The sequence below is a fragment of the Meriones unguiculatus genome, chromosome 11 (assembly GCF_030254825.1).
Source record: "Meriones unguiculatus strain TT.TT164.6M chromosome 11, Bangor_MerUng_6.1, whole genome shotgun sequence".
Lineage (NCBI taxonomy): Eukaryota > Metazoa > Chordata > Mammalia > Rodentia > Muridae > Meriones > Meriones unguiculatus.
The window spans coordinates 51,660,166-51,677,208 of record NC_083359.1 but is presented as its reverse complement, the minus strand read 5'-3'; the positions used below and the strand labels follow the sequence as shown (position 1 = coordinate 51,677,208).

At 42.9% G+C, this 17,043-nt stretch overlaps 1 protein-coding gene across 4 annotated transcripts in view; it reads right to left on the bottom strand.

The window, feature by feature from the left end:
- Positions 1 to 217: 217 nt before the first annotated feature.
- Nde1 (nudE neurodevelopment protein 1) overlaps positions 218 to 17,043 on the bottom strand; it is a 28,425-nt gene continuing 11,599 nt past the window's right edge. For 2 of the 4 annotated variants that reach the window (XM_021657563.2, XM_060364241.1), the window contains exons 4-9: positions 16,629 to 16,777; positions 9,657 to 9,793; positions 7,475 to 7,654; positions 4,917 to 5,008; positions 2,955 to 3,100; positions 218 to 1,429 (exon numbers count right to left, since the gene is read on the bottom strand). In XM_021657563.2, the coding sequence (XP_021513238.1) occupies positions 1,336 to 1,429; positions 2,955 to 3,100; positions 4,917 to 5,008; positions 7,475 to 7,654; positions 9,657 to 9,793; positions 16,629 to 16,777 (798 nt within the window). In that variant the 3' untranslated portion in view covers positions 218 to 1,335. Of the gene's footprint in view, positions 1,559 to 2,954; positions 3,101 to 4,916; positions 5,009 to 7,474; positions 7,655 to 9,656; positions 9,794 to 16,628; positions 16,778 to 17,043 lie in introns of all 4 variants that reach the window. The other 2 variants (XM_021657566.2, XM_021657565.2) reach the window with 2 other exon arrangements.

Below are 17,043 nucleotides of genomic sequence, written 5' to 3'. Positions count from 1 at the left end.
CACATCTACATACGCCACATATACAATTGAGGAAGACATCAGATGTTATTTCTGATCCCCATACATATACACAAGTGCCTCTAAATCCACACAAACAACTACATATACCACACACAAAATATCCCCACCCCATTATTTTATTACTCGGATAAACAAAAAAACAAACTTCACAGCCACATGCACAGACACGGAAGGACAGACACACACCAGCAGAGCAGTCATTTCTTTTTATTTTATTTTATTTTATTTTATTTTATTTTTTATAAAAAATAAGGTTCATCTTTTCCCAGGGGGGAACAAGTAGCCATACAGCTTAAAACCACCTTGTGAATGTCAGCAGCACTCAAAAAGTGCTGGGTCTAACTCGAGGTCAGTTCCACCCCATCTACTGAAAATATGTTAGTAACAAAGTGAAGGGTGCAAAGCTCTGGAAATTATTGTGCTCTTCTCATTGTGGACCACAGTGTGGGCAGTACTTCACCCCAGAGACCGGAGCCAAGTCTGTTGCTGCAGATCCTGTGCTAATTTCTCCACATCCCAAGGGAGTGTCGGCCAGTGATCTCAGTCTCATGCTTTAGTCACCTGGTTATTCTCCGGTGTTTGAATGAAGTCCTGTTCTTAGGGATGGCATTAAGAAAGGCCAGTCCAACTCTGAGTTGTCCACCGTTCTAATGCAGATGTCACCCCAACATCAGTGCAGGGACTCGGGACAGGAGTCAGGGTTTATCTACAGAGGATAGTCTCCCACTGACCTAAGAGGCAGACATACCTCATGAGAGGCAGATTAAAAAAAAAAAAAATCAAAGGGCTGGGCAGTAGTGGCCCATGCCTTTGATCCTAGTACATGGGAAGCAGAGGCAGAGAGATCTCTCCATTCAAGGCCAGTCTAGTCTACATAGAGAGTTCTGGGGCATCCAGGGCTATACAGAAATACTGTCTCAAAAAAACAAACAAACAAAAAAAAAAGAAAACGTGTCAAAGACCATGGTTTTGCCTCTGTAATCTCCCAGTCCTAGATACAATTTAACCACACTATAAAAGCACTGGGAGAATGTTCCAGAAGACAGCACCAGCCAAAACACTTCTGGATGCCATTAAAACTTTAGGTAGCCAACTGCATCCATACCTTAGAGCTGCTTCGGGGGACAGCTCATTTCTAGGACACACACTGCCAGGGACTGGGCCATATAATAGAATGACACCAAGTCTTTAGTCAGCTTAGGCTGCATAGCAAAGTGAATGCTGGTCATGCTGGCTCTTATTTCTCAAACTGGAAACAACTAAAAGCTGAATATAAAGTGAGGAAGACAGGTGAGGGTGAAGTTCCCACTGGTCCTAAAGCAAAAGCTTGACCACACCTTGGGTGGATGGCAGCGTTGGTGATGAAAACTGTGAGGCTGGCTTCCCAAACTCCAAGCGTTTTCCTGACCTTCAGACAGAGCAAACCATACATAACAGATGAAACAGTGGTATCCCAGTGGCTAGCACAGGGCCCCCAGAATTCTAAGAGTGAATGTCAAGAGCGGGAACATGTCTCACAGGGTCTCAATTTTCTCTCCTGTGAAACGAAGAAAACAATACTAGCTATCTGGTTCCCTGATTCCCAAGGCTACAGAAAAAGCTCCCAATCTCAGTAGACCCTACACAAGTATTTACTTTTTGGTTACTTCATTTGAGTTGGGGAGTGCTTAGAGTTGAACTTAGGGACTTGTGGCTACTGAGCAACATTCCCAGCTCCTTAATTTTTAATTAAGGCTGAAGAGACAACTCAACAGGTAAGATGCTTGTTGCTTAGCCTAACAATCCTAACACCCACATAGTAGAAAGAAAGAACTGACTTTTGCAAGTTGTCCTCTGACCTTCACACATGCACTACGGAAAAAACACTTGTGCACAAACATATACATACAATAAATATAATAAATTTTAATTTTAAATAAAATTTTGACTGAGCATGGTCATATGTATGCCTTTAATCCCAGCACATAAGGGACAAAGAAGGCAGTGCTCTAGGCTTTTCAAGTCCCTGGCCAGCCAGGACTACACAGTGAGGCCTGGTCTCAAAAATAAATAAACACATTTTAAAATCTCTGTTTAAAGGTCCAGAAGCTAAGTGTGCACCATGGATCAATCCTTTTCCCTCCTTTGTCTGCCTCACACCTGTCATGGCCTGGTGCCCAGTGATGCAGGCTTTTTTCAGTGACCTAACAGGCAGATCTACAGGCAGCTTCAGGCTTCCCTTAAGAAATAAAAGAAGTGTTGGTGGTCAGTTCTCCTTCCCCATTCCCATGGCTATTTTGCGGAATCTGGTCTGGCTGGACTGATTTAGTCCCTTTAGTTTCTTGAAGGTTCTATAGATTTAAACTAAGGACGAGGAGATGGCTCAGTCAGCAAAAGTGCTTGCCTTGCAGCACCACGACCTGAGTTTGACTCCCAATGCCCATGTAAAAAGCCAGACATGATGGCTTATGCTTTTGATCTCAGCTCTTGAGAAGGCAGAGGCAGGTGAGTCCCTGGGGCTTAGTACCCTACTTGGTGAGTTCCATGCCAGTAAGACTCTTTCTCAAAACTCAAGGAGGACAGCGCCCAAGGAGCTTTCCTTAAAGCTGACCTTGGGCCTCCACATACACAAGTTTACCCCAACTCACAAAACATGCTGGGGGAAGTGAAATTCCCAAACAAGGATGCAATGGGACTTCCTCACAGTGTAGAATCACATTGCAAACACTGCCCTCTCCTTGTCTACCTGCCCAAATTCAGATATCTACTTTGGCCTCAAGCGAGAGGCTTATTAAAGGCCAGCCAGGGTTACAGAGGCTTATGACAAGGAAATAGAGGTTAGGGTTTGCTGAAATAATCCTACAGCCTAAAAATGAGAGCTAGGTCACACTGAGGCTAGTGTCTGATCTGGAGCAGCCTGGGACCTCCTGACAGAGATTATCAAAAGTACTGACCCTTTATCTCCCACACTGGCACTGCTTGGTCTTCTGTCACCACCATCTCTGTTTTTGGTTCCTCGCCCTGAGGCTGGCCCACATGTCCGGCTTGGGGACTGATCATACGCGAAATTCCTGCATGATGCTAGTTTGGACTCCAGAGCCTGAGAAGAAATGTAGTTCCATCAGTCAAGTTATAGATAAAGGGCTGGAGAAGTAGCCAGCTTTCAAGTACTTGCCAAGTGTGTACGAAGTCCAGAGTTTAAGCCCTAGAGGCACATAAACTAGCTATGGCACATCTGTAACCCCAATACTCGGGAAAGTAGAGACAGGAGGATCGGAAGTTAAAAGTTATATTCAGTTGCATAGCAAATTTGAGACCAGCCTGGACTATGTGATCCTGTTCCTATCACCCCCTTCCCCACCCCGAAAAGAAAACAATAAAGAACAAACAAATAAACAAAAAACACCAAGAACACAAAAGTATCAGAGCCATTGGGGATTGTGGCACATCCTTGGTCCCAGCACTCAAGAGGTAGGGACAAGCAAATCTCCGGGAGTCCAAGGCCAGCGTGGTTTATATAGTGAGCTCCAGGACAGCCAGAGTTATACAGAAAGATACTGTTTCAAAACAAAATAAAACGAAAAAACATACAGAGCATGGGAGCCAGGGAAGAGAAAAAAAAACCAAAAACCTAAATTGTTGTTTCCAAGATTCTGAGGAATCCCCAGTGGACCCCCATGCATCTACAAGTACTCAAACCACCCATCCCAGACTCTACCTAGTAAAAAATGAGCTAGGTATTATAGTACAAATCTATAATCCCAGCACTCAAGAGACTAGCTGCATAGCAAGACCCTGTGTCAAACAAAAACAACAAACAAACAAAAAACAAAAAAGAACCACCCTTAGCAAATACTAGCAACAATAATATTCAACTTCTGGAACTGTTCAATTGTTTACCTCATTAAACCCTCACAGAGGTTCAAACAAGGCCTTGAACAAACCTAAATATCCACAGACCTAGAGACCTATGTATGCAAGTGTGTGTGTGTGTGTGTGTGTGTGTCTTCTCTTTCTGCCTCAGGACAGGTTGGGCTGACATGAAATGGCTTTTCACACATTGTTTCTAAATGAAATCACAACTACAAAGAACTCTTTTGCTGCTTGAGGACAAAGCATCCCCTGTAGTTAACATAAAGCCAGGAAGGCCAAGGCCTTGCCCATTCTTTTTATTTTTATGTACATTGATGTTTTAACTGCGTGTATGTCTGTGTGAAGGTATCAGATCCTCTGGAACAGGAGTCACAGACAGTTGTGAGCTGCCATGTGGGTGGTGGAAATTGAATTTGGGTCCTCTGGAAGAACAGCCAGTGCTCTTAGCCACTGAGCCATCTCTCCAGCCCCACTCTCCATTCTTAAGATGATCTACTAGACAGAGACAGAGAGACAGGGAGGAGAAAGGACTAACCCACTTTTAAATGGCCCTTGCTTTTTTTTTTCCCCCAAATTAAGAAACAACAGCTAAGCACGGTAGTCTACTTATCTCAGAATTTGGGGGACTGTGAGGCAGGAGTGCTGCCAGTGTGAGGCCTGAGCTACGGAATGAGAGGAAGGAAGGAAGAAAGGAGGGGAGGAGGGAAGGAAGGAAGGAGGGAAGGAAGAAGGAAGGAAGAAAAGGGAGGAACAGAGGAGGGAGGGAGAGAAAAAGGAAAGAAGGAAGGAAAGAAAAGAAAAAAAGAAAAGAAAAGAAAAGAGAAAGACATAAAGTTACTTGGAAACAAAATGGAAGATGCTTGAGAAAGGAGACCTGGATTCTGAGCACAGAGCCCCTCCACAATGAAACTCCCATCTCATGAGCTAAAGATGTTGAGAGGCACAGATGGACCAACATATCTAAAATTCGGGAGGTCTCTTTGAAAGTGAAGAGAGGGCCCTATCTAGGCAAACCTTCAGACCCTGCAAAGGCCCAGGCTTACCCCAACTTTCCGAAGCAGGTCACCAACGATGTTTAGGGCTGATATCCGGGCTGCAGGTGTGAGTGGGGTCCCACTACTGGAGCTGTCCAGACCTGGATGTGCAAGAAGAAGCATGGGTCACACAGTATCCTTCAGTCTGTATATCAAAGATTGATGTTACCAAACTCAAATTGTGGAGGTGGGGATGAAAGCTGACACCTTCCTTTTCATTGGGTCACCATCTTATTTCATTAAAGAGTTAACGTGCCAAGAATTTACCAGTCTATTTTTGAGTCCTTAGAAAGATTATCTTAAACATTATTTTTACATCTATTTTTATAGGTTAATCTACACACACACACACACACACACACACACACACACACACAGCCAAGACAGGGTTTCTCTATGGCTGTCCTGGACTCGCTTTGTAGACCAGGCTGGCCTTGAACTCACTGAGATCTGCCTGCCTCTGCCTCCCCAACTGCTGCAATTACAGGCGTGCACCACTGCGCCCGGCCAGGTTAATCTTTTCAAACCAAACCAAGGCACATCTAAGAATTCAATATACCTCATTAATTTAACAGTGATCAATACAAATATATGCACAGTGAAAGAAAAGCCACATTTTGGGGAGGGAGAGACAGGATCCCTCTATGTCAGGCTGGGCTTACACCCACAATCTTATTGCTGGATATTACTATTACAGCCATGCAGCACCACAGCCAGTGAGCAATCCACACAAGAAACAGAACCACTCACAACCAGTGATGGCTCAGAGGGTGAAAGGTACTTGCTGCCAAGCCTAACTTCCACACATACACCATAGCAAACCCCCCCCCCATAAATATAATATTTTTTCTGTTATGAGGCCCTCCCCACAACACAGCTGGTACAACTGTAGGCCCCCCAAGACCAGCTGAGCCTGAGCCACTAATTCATCTGCAGGTGTGGTGGTTTGAATAAGAATGGCCCCCATAGCCTCATATATTTGAGCCTATTGTTTTGTCACCAGAAGTGGAACTGTTTAAAAGGATTATAAAGATTAGAAGGTGTGGCCTTGTTGGAGTAGGTGTAGCCCTGATGGAGAAAGTGTGTCACCAGATTTTAAAAGCCCATGCTAGGCCCAGTATATCTCTCTATTTGTGGATCAGGATGTAGCTCTCAGCTACCTCTCAAGCACCATGCCTGCCTGCCACATTGATATTATGATAATAACCATGCCTGCCTGCCACATTGCCATTATGATAATAAACTAAACCTCTGAAACTGTAAGCAAGCCTCCGGTCAAATGCTTTCTTTCATAAGAGTTGCTTTGGTCATGGTGTCTCTTTATAGCATTAGAACAGTAACTAAGACACCAGGTGAGTCATGTGAGCCCTGAAACACAGGAAACTGCTCTGTGGACTGGAACCCCAGAAACCACAAGAGTCTTCATCACCAGTGCTCACACTATGAGCTGAGGTTTATGCCCTGCCTGGTTGAGAACCTCAACTCTGATACTTATCTACTAGGTGACTTTAGGGACATCGGGGAACACACCCCGATGATGGGACCACCACCTGTAGAGGAGGCTTGTGAGGATAACTCTGTGAGGTCTATAAAGTATTAAAAACTAGCATACAATGAGCATGTCTTATTTATCCTCAGTGGCCTGACTGATTAGCTAAGAGGCTGGGGAGAGAACTCAGATTTCTCAGTTTTAACCACACCATTTGCACTGGACCTGTTTCCAGGTAGTCCTATTGCAGGACTCTGCTTTCCCTTCATAAATATTTATTAATTTATGAGACAGGCTCTCACTATGTAGACCAGATTAGCCTTGAACTATCAATCCTACAGCCTCAGCCTCCAGAACGCTGGGAATATAGAGATGTGCCACCATGCCCAACCCATGATGCTTTTGACTTTTATTTGTGTGTAGCATTTAGACCTTTGGATTTCTGGCCTCTGGGGAGGGGGGTGCCTGAAATGGTCTTTTAGGATGGACCCATATCTTCTATGTCATAGGTTGAGAGGTTGTTGTTCTTCTAGACAGTTTCTATTCTTTATCACAGGATCTGCTACACCCTGCCTCATTCAAGACCCTCTTGTCATATATCATGATAGCTTGCTCCACTGAGCATGCACATACTACTCCCTAACCCTAAGCCAGACCCAAGCCATCTCCATCTCACCCAGGACTCACACTAGGTTCTTAACAGGGAAAACTATCTATTATTCTCTCTGTCTTCCCATATCTATCTATCTATCTATCTATCTATCTATCTATCTATCTATCCACCCACCTACCTACCTAGAGGCAGGGTCTTTCTACATACCTATTTATTTATTTATTTATTTATTTATCTATCTATTTACCCATCCATTTGTTTGTTTTGAGGCCAAGTCTTTCTACATACCTGTGGCTGTCCTGGAGCTCACTATGTAGAGCAGGCTGGCCTTGGACTCATAGAGCTCCACCTGCTTCTGCCTCTTAAGTGTTAGGGTTAAAGGCATGCACCACCACACCTGGCCTAAGGGTAAAACTCTTTGAATAAAAAAGAAAAAAAAAATTCCGCTCTGCCCCATCTCCTTACCACGCCTGAACATTCCTGGTGTGTTCAAACCAGAGCTGGGTCCTCGGTGAGCTACGGGAGTAGATGGTACAGAGCCTGTGGCCTGCACAGCCATGTCTGTCCTTTCTGCTTCTCCTGAGCCTGGCACGGGTGTCCGGGGCTTGTCTTGCTTCTGCTGCACAGCCAATTCCTGCCGAAGATCTGTAGAGAAAAGGGATCCAGAATGTGAGTACTTGCTTTTTGGGTCAGAATGGGCCACAAGCTAGAAATCAACCTGTAAACCCTAAATGGAGGGACACCCATGTGCTCTCCCTAATAATAGTGCAAAACAACACACTTTACTTCTGCATAAAATACAAAAGAATTTAAAAACACATATATAGTACATGCTTTAACATACTATTTGTTTAAAAAAAAAAAGATTTCAATAGACAGAATTCTTGAAAACTTGCTTCTGCCCAGGTCCCTTCTCTCTGGAACACATGGCCAAGTTTTGGTGGTGGTTGTTGTTGTTGTTTTCTTTTCTTACGTGTGCTGTTGTTTTTTTCTTTTCTTTTTGAAGCTTGAGGACAATTTTATTAGAGTTTAAAAGCCCCACACAGGCAAGCTTGAAATCTCAGAAGTAAGAGAAAAGGCAGAGAGAAGGCCATTGAATCAGGCCAGTGTACTCAGCAATGGCAAGAAGTGATGTGGGGCTTCAGCCAAAGAATAAGAAGCCCAAAGTGCCCAGGTTTTGACCAGTACTGTAAAGAGATAGAAGGGACAAAAAAAAAAAAAAAAAAGTAAGTCAGAAAGTTGGACAGACCTCTGCGGAGCAGCAAGGCTTTGACTCAGACATTGACTTTTTGCAATGTATCCAGGATGAATTCAAATACTTGATCCTCCAGAGTCAGCCTCCTGGGCACTGGGATTCCAAGTATATTCCACCACCTAATGTTTCCAGACCTTCAGACCTTCTCCTTACACAGTTGACAAGTGTTGGAAACTCCTACTGAATATTATACAAGTGATTTTAGGAAACATTAGCAGGTAGACAGCCCTGTCTGGAGTTAGTTCTCTCCCCTTCAATGAAGGGTCTGGCCCATCTTTTCCATGACAACATGTCTACCAATGCACACTCATTTTAATAACTGTTTAACATTCCATAAACTAAATGCCTGTGACTTACTGGTATCTTCATACTAACGGCTACAGGTTGAAAAGGCCAGTAGCTCTTATCTGAAATGTTTTGGATCATATATGCTTCAGACTGCTGAGTTCTTTGAACTTTGTAATATTTGCATAGACTTTATCAATCAATTGGGAATTTCTCCCATTCAAGGTTTCTGTTGTTTTCAGATAGGGTCTTCCTAAGCCAGGCTAGCCTTAAACTTGCTATGAAGCAAGAAAGATCTTGAACTGCTCCTCCTCTAAAATGAAGGGCCACAGGTGTGCACCACCATGCCCCGCCCCACTAAGCACCCCTAATAGAATCAATGCAACATGTTCTATTGGATTCTGAAACTATTTAAACTATTTAAACTCAACCATTGCTTTTTAAGCCCTATCTAGCAACTACAATATTGGAAGTAAAATTGTTATTAAAAAATAAAAAATAAAAAATTAAGGGCCAGGCATAGTGGCACAAGCCCTTAATCCCAACACTCAGGAGGCAGAGGCAGGTAAACCTCTATGAGTTCCAGGACAACCAGGGCTGTTACACAGAGAAACCCTGTCTTGAAAAACCACCAACCAACCAAACAAACAAACAGGAAATTAGAACTTGGAACAAATTCTCTTAACGCTCAGCGTGGATATCTCACCAGTGAGCCATTTTTCTCCCCAAGAAACTGCTGTGCTTCTGCCAGGACTCAAGCCTTCCTAACATGTGTGGGAATCATCTCCAAGGAAACATTCCTTAACCAAGTAGGCAAAATCCATGAACAAAGACTAACTCTGCAAACCCCAAGGCTTTTCCTGCAGACACATATGAGGTGTCTGACAGCCATTCCATAATCACTGAGAGCAGCATTGTTTTTGGAGACAATTTGGTACACCCACCCAGGCAAGCGTCTAAACAGAGCTTCTCCTCAGCCTCTGTGAGGCCTGCTCATGTACAGAACAGCTCCAGACTCCCTGAAAAGGCAGTGTTGGGGAAGGCCAAGGGACAGATGTTGTCTTAGATGAAGAAGCACCACACAGGGAGAGACAGGGAGAGCCTAACCTCGGGCTTCATCCTTCAACCTCTGTACAGATACTAGAAGATTCTCCTTCTCGTCCAGCTCGCTCTCCAGGAAGGCATTTCTTTCGATGGCTTGATTCAGACGCTGTTCAAAATCTTCCAGGGACATGATTGTGGCTCTGGGTAGAAGAAGCACAAAGTTATCCAACGTAATGATGGCAGAATGTTTCAGTGCCTGAAGACCTGGATGTGACAGAAGATGTGCCTGGGTGATCTTAAGTGCCACAGGGCCTCCTGGGCCTCAGGCTCTTCACTACAAAATGGAATCATCAGAGCTGAGAAGATAACCAGGTTATCTTGAGGGTCAAGTCTGATAATTTCCTAAAGCCCCGCCCATTGGGACCATATGCTTTACCTATTTATTGATAGCAACCAGTTTCAGCTTGTCTAGAAATGTTAATTAGCATTCAGAATAGACCAACACACAAATACATACACACATACATATACAGAGAGAGAGAGAAAGGCAGAAGAGATCAGCATTCATCCCTTAGTGATTTTAAAGTTAAAAAAGTTATACTAGAGAGATGGCTGTCACTAAAGCACATGAGCACTTATCTGAGTTGAGAGCCCCAATACACACATAAAAAGCTGGGTTTACACAGCAAAGCCTGTGATCTCAGCACTAGGTGGCTTTCTGGCCATCCAGCTAACCTATTCAGAAAAGGGAGCTCCAGGTTCATCTAGAGGCCCTGTCTCAAAAATATGGTGGTGGCAGATTGAGGACAGCACCTGGTGCTGACCTCTGCCACACTCCCCTCCACATGCACACAAATATGATGATTAAAAAAACTAGGTTTCAAAAGCTCTGGGCACTCAACCCATATCCAGTTGTCCTCCAAGGACCACTTCTTTGTAAACAGGGTAGGTATTTCACTAGAACACAGTGTTAAATGGTGGTAAAGACAGAGGAAGGCTGTAACTTAAAAATAATAATAATAATAATAATAGCAGGATATGGTGGCACACACCTATAATCCCAGCACTTAGAGAGGCAGAGACAGGTGGACCTCTGTGAGTTCAAGGCCACACTGGTTTACAAAGTGAGTTCCAGGATAGCCAAGGCTACACAGAGAAACCCTAACCTGAAAACAAAAATGATAATAATAATAAAGAATCTGTTTAGTGTCCTCACTTGCCCAACTACTTTCACTGAATGTTTCCTCATATGTAAGGCAAGAGTAGTAAGGGCACCTCTGTGACAGGAGACCAGGAACACAGTAGTCTAAACAATAACCACAGACTTTGCATACAAACATGCTCAGTCAATGCAGGCATTTTGTAATTAGAGGCCCCCAGAAGGCATCTGGCATGCTACAGTGCAACTGCATTTTCTGCAGATAGAAGCAGGTTGGAATAGGGCCCAGAGTTAATACCCTGTTTTTCCTATAAGACTCACTAAGGCTCTAGTTTCTTCAGATGTAGGGGAAGGCTGAAGTTGTTAACTCATTCAATATTTATTTCTTCTTAACACCATGGTAGTACCTGTTTGTTTGTTTGTTTTGAGACAGGGTTTCTCAGTGTAGCCTTGGCTGTTGTAGACTCACTTTGTAGACCAGGCTGGCCTTGAATTCATACCCTCCCTGCCTCTGCCTCCATGAGTGCTGGGATCAAAGGCATGCACTACCATGTCTAGCTGTTAGTACCTATTTTTAAGAAAGAGTTCTTTAGAGAAAATGAAGGAATCAAGTTGCCTAAGGTGCCTTCTTAGTGACAACAAAAGGAAAACATTCAGGAGTCTAACAGTCAGGATCTGTTCCAATGTCTCTGACATGACAGACAACAATGAAAAAGATCAAACATTGAGGAATTCCTACATGGAGGAACATGGATGTTTCTGGAAAAGCCAGGCGTGTGTTCTGGACTCAGGAGGCCCATGAGGGAAAGAAACTGTCCTCAGGGCTGGGAAAATAGTTCAATGGTTAAAGCAATTGATACAAGCACAGGACCAGAGTTCAGATCCTAAGAACCCATATAATGCTAGGTGGACATAGTGGCCTGCTTGTAATTTCTGTTTGGGAAGGTGGAGACAAAGGCTCTCACAGCATGCTAGACCAACCAACAATTTCAGTGAGCTTAGGGATTGATTGAGAGAGCCTGCTTCAGAGAATAAGGCATAAGAGCGATGAGGATTATCAGCATCAACCTGGGGCCTCACACATAAAACATGTATATATGTATCCTGCACATACGTGAAAATGGAAAAGAAAAAACTCTTTCAATAAGCTAATGATAAACTGTTACCACCTTATAAGAAAAATATCAGTTGGTGTTAGTGGTGGGGGTGGGGAGGGCCACAATAGACACAGAGAAGACAGACTTGAAAGACCAGTGGTAAAGGATCGCTACAGGTATGAAGCTCACACTGCTCTAGAGTCTCAACAATAAACAAGAGGCCAGGCTAATACAGGAAGATTGCAAGTTCAAGGCTAGCCTAGACTACATAAAGAAACCCTGTCTCAATCCCTTGCCCTCTTCTAAACTAGAAAAATAACCAAACAAAACACAAGCCAAGTTTTTTAAAAGACTGGATAACAAAAGGCTCTTCTAACTGTGACCGCCTTGAAAACACAAAAGTCAATTAACCCATGCACAGAAGAACACACATTAACCAAAGCCAAAGAACTTCTGGATACTTTCTACTCATGTCATAGGCAAACAGATAAAAGTCTCTTAGAAACACACACACACACACAAATCCAGTCTCAATATACTGGGTGGGGTGACACATCTTTAATTCCAACATTCAGGAGTTAAAGGTATGAGAATCAGGAGCTCTTAGTCATCTTTGACCACAGAATGAGTACAAGGCTAGTCTAGGCTACAAGAAAGCCTGTCTAAATTTTTAGAAGACTCCCTTTCACTCTCTCTAAAACTTCAACTTCAAAATGGACAAAACAGTGTGAGAGATGTAGCTTAGTGGTAGAGCACTATCCAGTATGTAGAAAGCTCTGGGTTTGATATCAAATACTGAACAGGGATGAAAGGAGGGAGGGATAGATGGAGGGAGGAATGGAAAAAAAAAGAGAGAGAATGAGAATATAGCTCATAGAAAATGGAATATCATAGCTCCAAGTCATTTAGTATTCAAAGCTGAGATGAACCCATTTTTCATCTATTTGATTGGCAAAATTCTAAGTGTTCCACTGTATAAATCTATTGTGTAAGGAAGCTATTTGGAAAATGAAGACTCAGTACAAAGCCACTGGGAATATAAACTAGTAAAACAAATGGACAATACCTATCCAAGTCACACAGGCCTGTGTCCTCAGACAGGGCTATTCCACTTATGGAACCCACTGCACAGACTGCATATCATGGGAGGTTGCTCATTACAGAGACTCTGATCAGTAAAGGAACTAAGAATAGCAAGATATACACCCCTAGGAGCCTGGATAAGTAAGTCATCACAGTATCAGCCAATGTTACCCACTCAGTAGACAATTATGCATGTGTTTAAAAAAAGAAACAAAACAAAATGAAAGTGTTCTGTATCCTTCAATAGACAGATATCTCCAGCATCCATTTGTAAAGAGAAAAGGCGAGATGTACAACTCTGAGTACAAAGTGCTCCATTACTGGGGACGAGAGGTGGAAGAATAGCAATAGCAATGCCTTTTGTTTTATTCTATCAGAATATATTGGTTATACATAAAGGTTTTTTTGAAATTTTCATACATGAAAATCATTTTGATCATGTTTACTGTGACCACTCATTGCCCTATTTTTCCTCCACCCTCTCCCTTTATTTCTTTTTGTGTACACACATACATGTAGGCGTGACCCAATGACTCAAGCAGGGTTCCTTTCAGTGTAATGGATGCCTTAGAATGCTGTGCCACTAAAGAAAAGTCTCTTCTCCTAGCTTCAACCCATAAATCCTTGGGGGAAAGTCGGGTCTCATGAGCCCCTCCTACTTTCATGACAGAGTGCCGGAACAGTATCTGTTTTCTGTGTTTGAATTTTTATTAAAACAAACAGTAGTTTGTTTTATCAGCAATTTGTTCATCAGCAGTTAAGAGTACATACTGTACTGCTCTTGCAGAAGACCCACAGTCAGTTCCCAACACCCACATCAGGTGGTTCTTTCCTCTCAGATGACTTTAGCTTGAATCAAGTTGACATAAAACTAGCCAGGACACATACCACAAACTGGAGACTGGACCAAACATAAATCCAGAAAGAGATGCCAGGATAAATGAAAAATTAATGTGCAATAGAATTGAGTTCAAAACCCTTGGAAAAATGATGAAAGGTTGAATAAACAGTGTGCATCCGCCTGAAAAAAAACCAAACTGCAATGGCATCATACTCTAATCATAAGAAAACAAAGTAAATTTGAAAAGCAGCTACCTGCAGGCACAGCAGAAACTCATCAACACTTGGAAGCAGAGAGCAGTACTGGTGATTATGCATCCTCACAGGATTTTACTGTAAAAAGCTGCCTCAAATCCTACACAGCCCTTGCCCACATTTCTGGATGACCTCTGACCCTAAGCACACAGAGGAAGACTCTAAACAGAACCAAAGAAATTTCAGCTACAACCCACCACAAACTGAAGATGCAGTGGAGCACAAGTTCAGCTAAATGAACTGCCTGGGAAAGAGAGACAGAGGCAAACAGATCACAACAGAACCCCTGGACTGCAGTGTTCATAGTATAACCCAAACTGACTGGATTTATGAGACAATAATAAAAGATAAACCACCAGATCAACTCTCAGATGATGGCACTGAAAAATGGCCAAAGGGTTTCAAGACAGCTGCTGTGGCTATGCTCAGGATCTGAGATAGGAAGAAATCTCAGTGTAGAAATAGAGATTTAAAAAAAAAAAAAAAAAAAAGCATAACAAAATGTTAAATTCTAGTTCTGAAAATACAATGTTTAAAATCAAATCTCATTTGATCCAGTGACTGACTGGCCTTCAGGCCAAGCAACTGTCATCTTGGAGAATTTGGCTGCATCATGGAAGATTGTTGTAAGACTCTCACCTGAGTATCAGACTCCCCATCACCTAATGCATGCAACTACAAAACTCTGCCTTAATTGCATGTGGCCTCAGAGAAGAACTAGAGAACAGAGACAGAAGTCTAGGGAAGGGAGGCTCAGTGTGCTGCTACTGGAACGCCCTCCTCCCTACTGGGTGTGCTTTACTTTGGGGACAGAAGCACCAGCACCCCATAATTGACTCCTCACCTATGCTCTGAATGGAAGCCCAATGAACTCATTGCTTCCTTAGAGTGAACTCATGTCTCAGTTTTTGTTTGAACCTTAGGAAAGGCAGATGTTTATGGTCTTCCTCCTGTGAAGGAATTTTAGCAATATACAGTTCATCAGCACACTGGAGGAGAGAGAATTTTATTTTATTTAAAAAAAATTTTTTTTAAATAACTCATTTATTTTTATTTCATGTGAATTGGTATTTTACCTGCATGTATGTTTGTGTGAGGTGTCAGATCTTGGAGTTACAGACAGTTGTAAGCTGCCATATGAGTGCTGGGAATTGAACCCAGGTCCTCTGGAAGAGCAGTTTGTGTTCTTAACCACTGAGCCACCTCCCAGCCCTGAGAGAGAATTTGAAATTAAATAATAGAAATAGACAAGAGAGTAAAGGAAAAACAAGTGAGAGACTGGAGAGATGTCTCAATGTGTAAAGTGCATACTCTGCAAGCTTGTTATAAGAACCTGGATTTGTATCCGCAGCACCTGCATAAGGGCTGGGTATGGTGGCACATGTCCATAAACCCCCTGTGTGTGAGATGGAGAAAAGAGGATCTTAGGAGCTCTCTGGAAGCTAGGCTAGCCATAACAGCAAGTTCTAGGTTTGGTGAAAGACCATGCCTCAAAACAAACAAACAAACAAAAATCATGGAGAGCAACAGAGGAAGATGCCCAAAGTCAATCTCTAACCTCTACATGTACCCACACAAACATGTCAACATAATGTGTAGACCACAGAGAGACAGAGGGAAAGAAAGAGAAAATGTGAGGCAGAGACAGGGAAGGGGAAAAGGGAAAAGGGAAAAAGGAAAAGAGAAGGGAAGGGAGAAGGGAGAAGGGAAGGGAAGAGAAGGAAAGGAAAGGGAAGGGAAGGAAGGATATATCCTCCAAGCCAGCATGATGGTACACACCTAAAATTGCAACACTTCGTGGGAAGGGGGACCTGCAATCAGGAGCATTGTCAATGGCCAACTTGGTGTACACAGAGTTCCAAACCTACCAGAAAGTTGGTTTCCAGAAAAAAAAAAAAAAAAAAAAAAAGCAAAAAGCAGTGCAGATCCTTGAAGGCAAGTTGGGAAGCTGCACAGCTGTGAGTTAGAGATTACACAGCAAGACCCTATCTCAAAAACCTACAGAGAGCAGGGGTGAGAGTGCCTCACACCTCGGGTGAAGACCTGAGTTCTAATCTCCAAAACCCATGTAAAAACCAGACATGTTATTGAGCGTCTGCAGTCTCAGCACTCCTATATAGAAAGATAGTAGGTGCAGACAAAAGACAGGAGAATCTCTGAGAGGTCACTGACCAGTTAGGATGACAGACACAGGGGTAAAACAACAAAAAAATCCTGAATCTAAGAAGGAAGACAAAAAATGAAAATACTCAAGGTCCTCTGATTTCTGCAAGTGCACACCCACATGTGTGTACATGAACGCTCATGGGTGCACATAGGTATCCACACACACATACACACATGCATGCAAGAATGGAGCCAAAGTAAAGACATTTTCAGATAAGCAAAAGTCTTTCATAAGCAGTCCTATCCTATAAAAAATCCCAAGAGCAGTCTTTCAAACTAGAGGAAGAGCAAACAAGACAGAAACTCACATCTTCAGGAAGGCAAGAAAAACACCAAAAATGGTACACATGTTCCATCTTGCCCACGAGCCCATTAGGGCATTGTTTGACTCAGAATTGAGTTTGCCACCTCACAATCTTTTCTTGTCCCACCTACCGTTTGGCTCTTTCCAGGTCATCATTGGCTTGTTCCAATTCCCGAATGTATTTCTGCAATTGATCTTTAATAGCTTTTGTCTGAGCCAGGTCATCCTCCAAGGCTGAGATCTGCCGGTAGCCCTCTGAATGCTGCATTTCAAACTTCTCCTGAAAAACAGAACAGATGCCAGGTTAGTGACTGAAGACTTTGATAATCCCTGTTTACATCCCTTCCCTATCATCACTCTACATTACCACTATTACCACCACTACATCGAATATGTGTTGTCACTGTAGACATTTGATGGCTTTGGCTCTTCCCTGTACTTCTAACCCAGCAACAGTATCTCATTACCTCATCTTCTTTTCTTAAGATAGAAACTCATGTATGTAGACTGGCCTTGAACGAGCTATGTACCCAAGAAGCAAAGGAT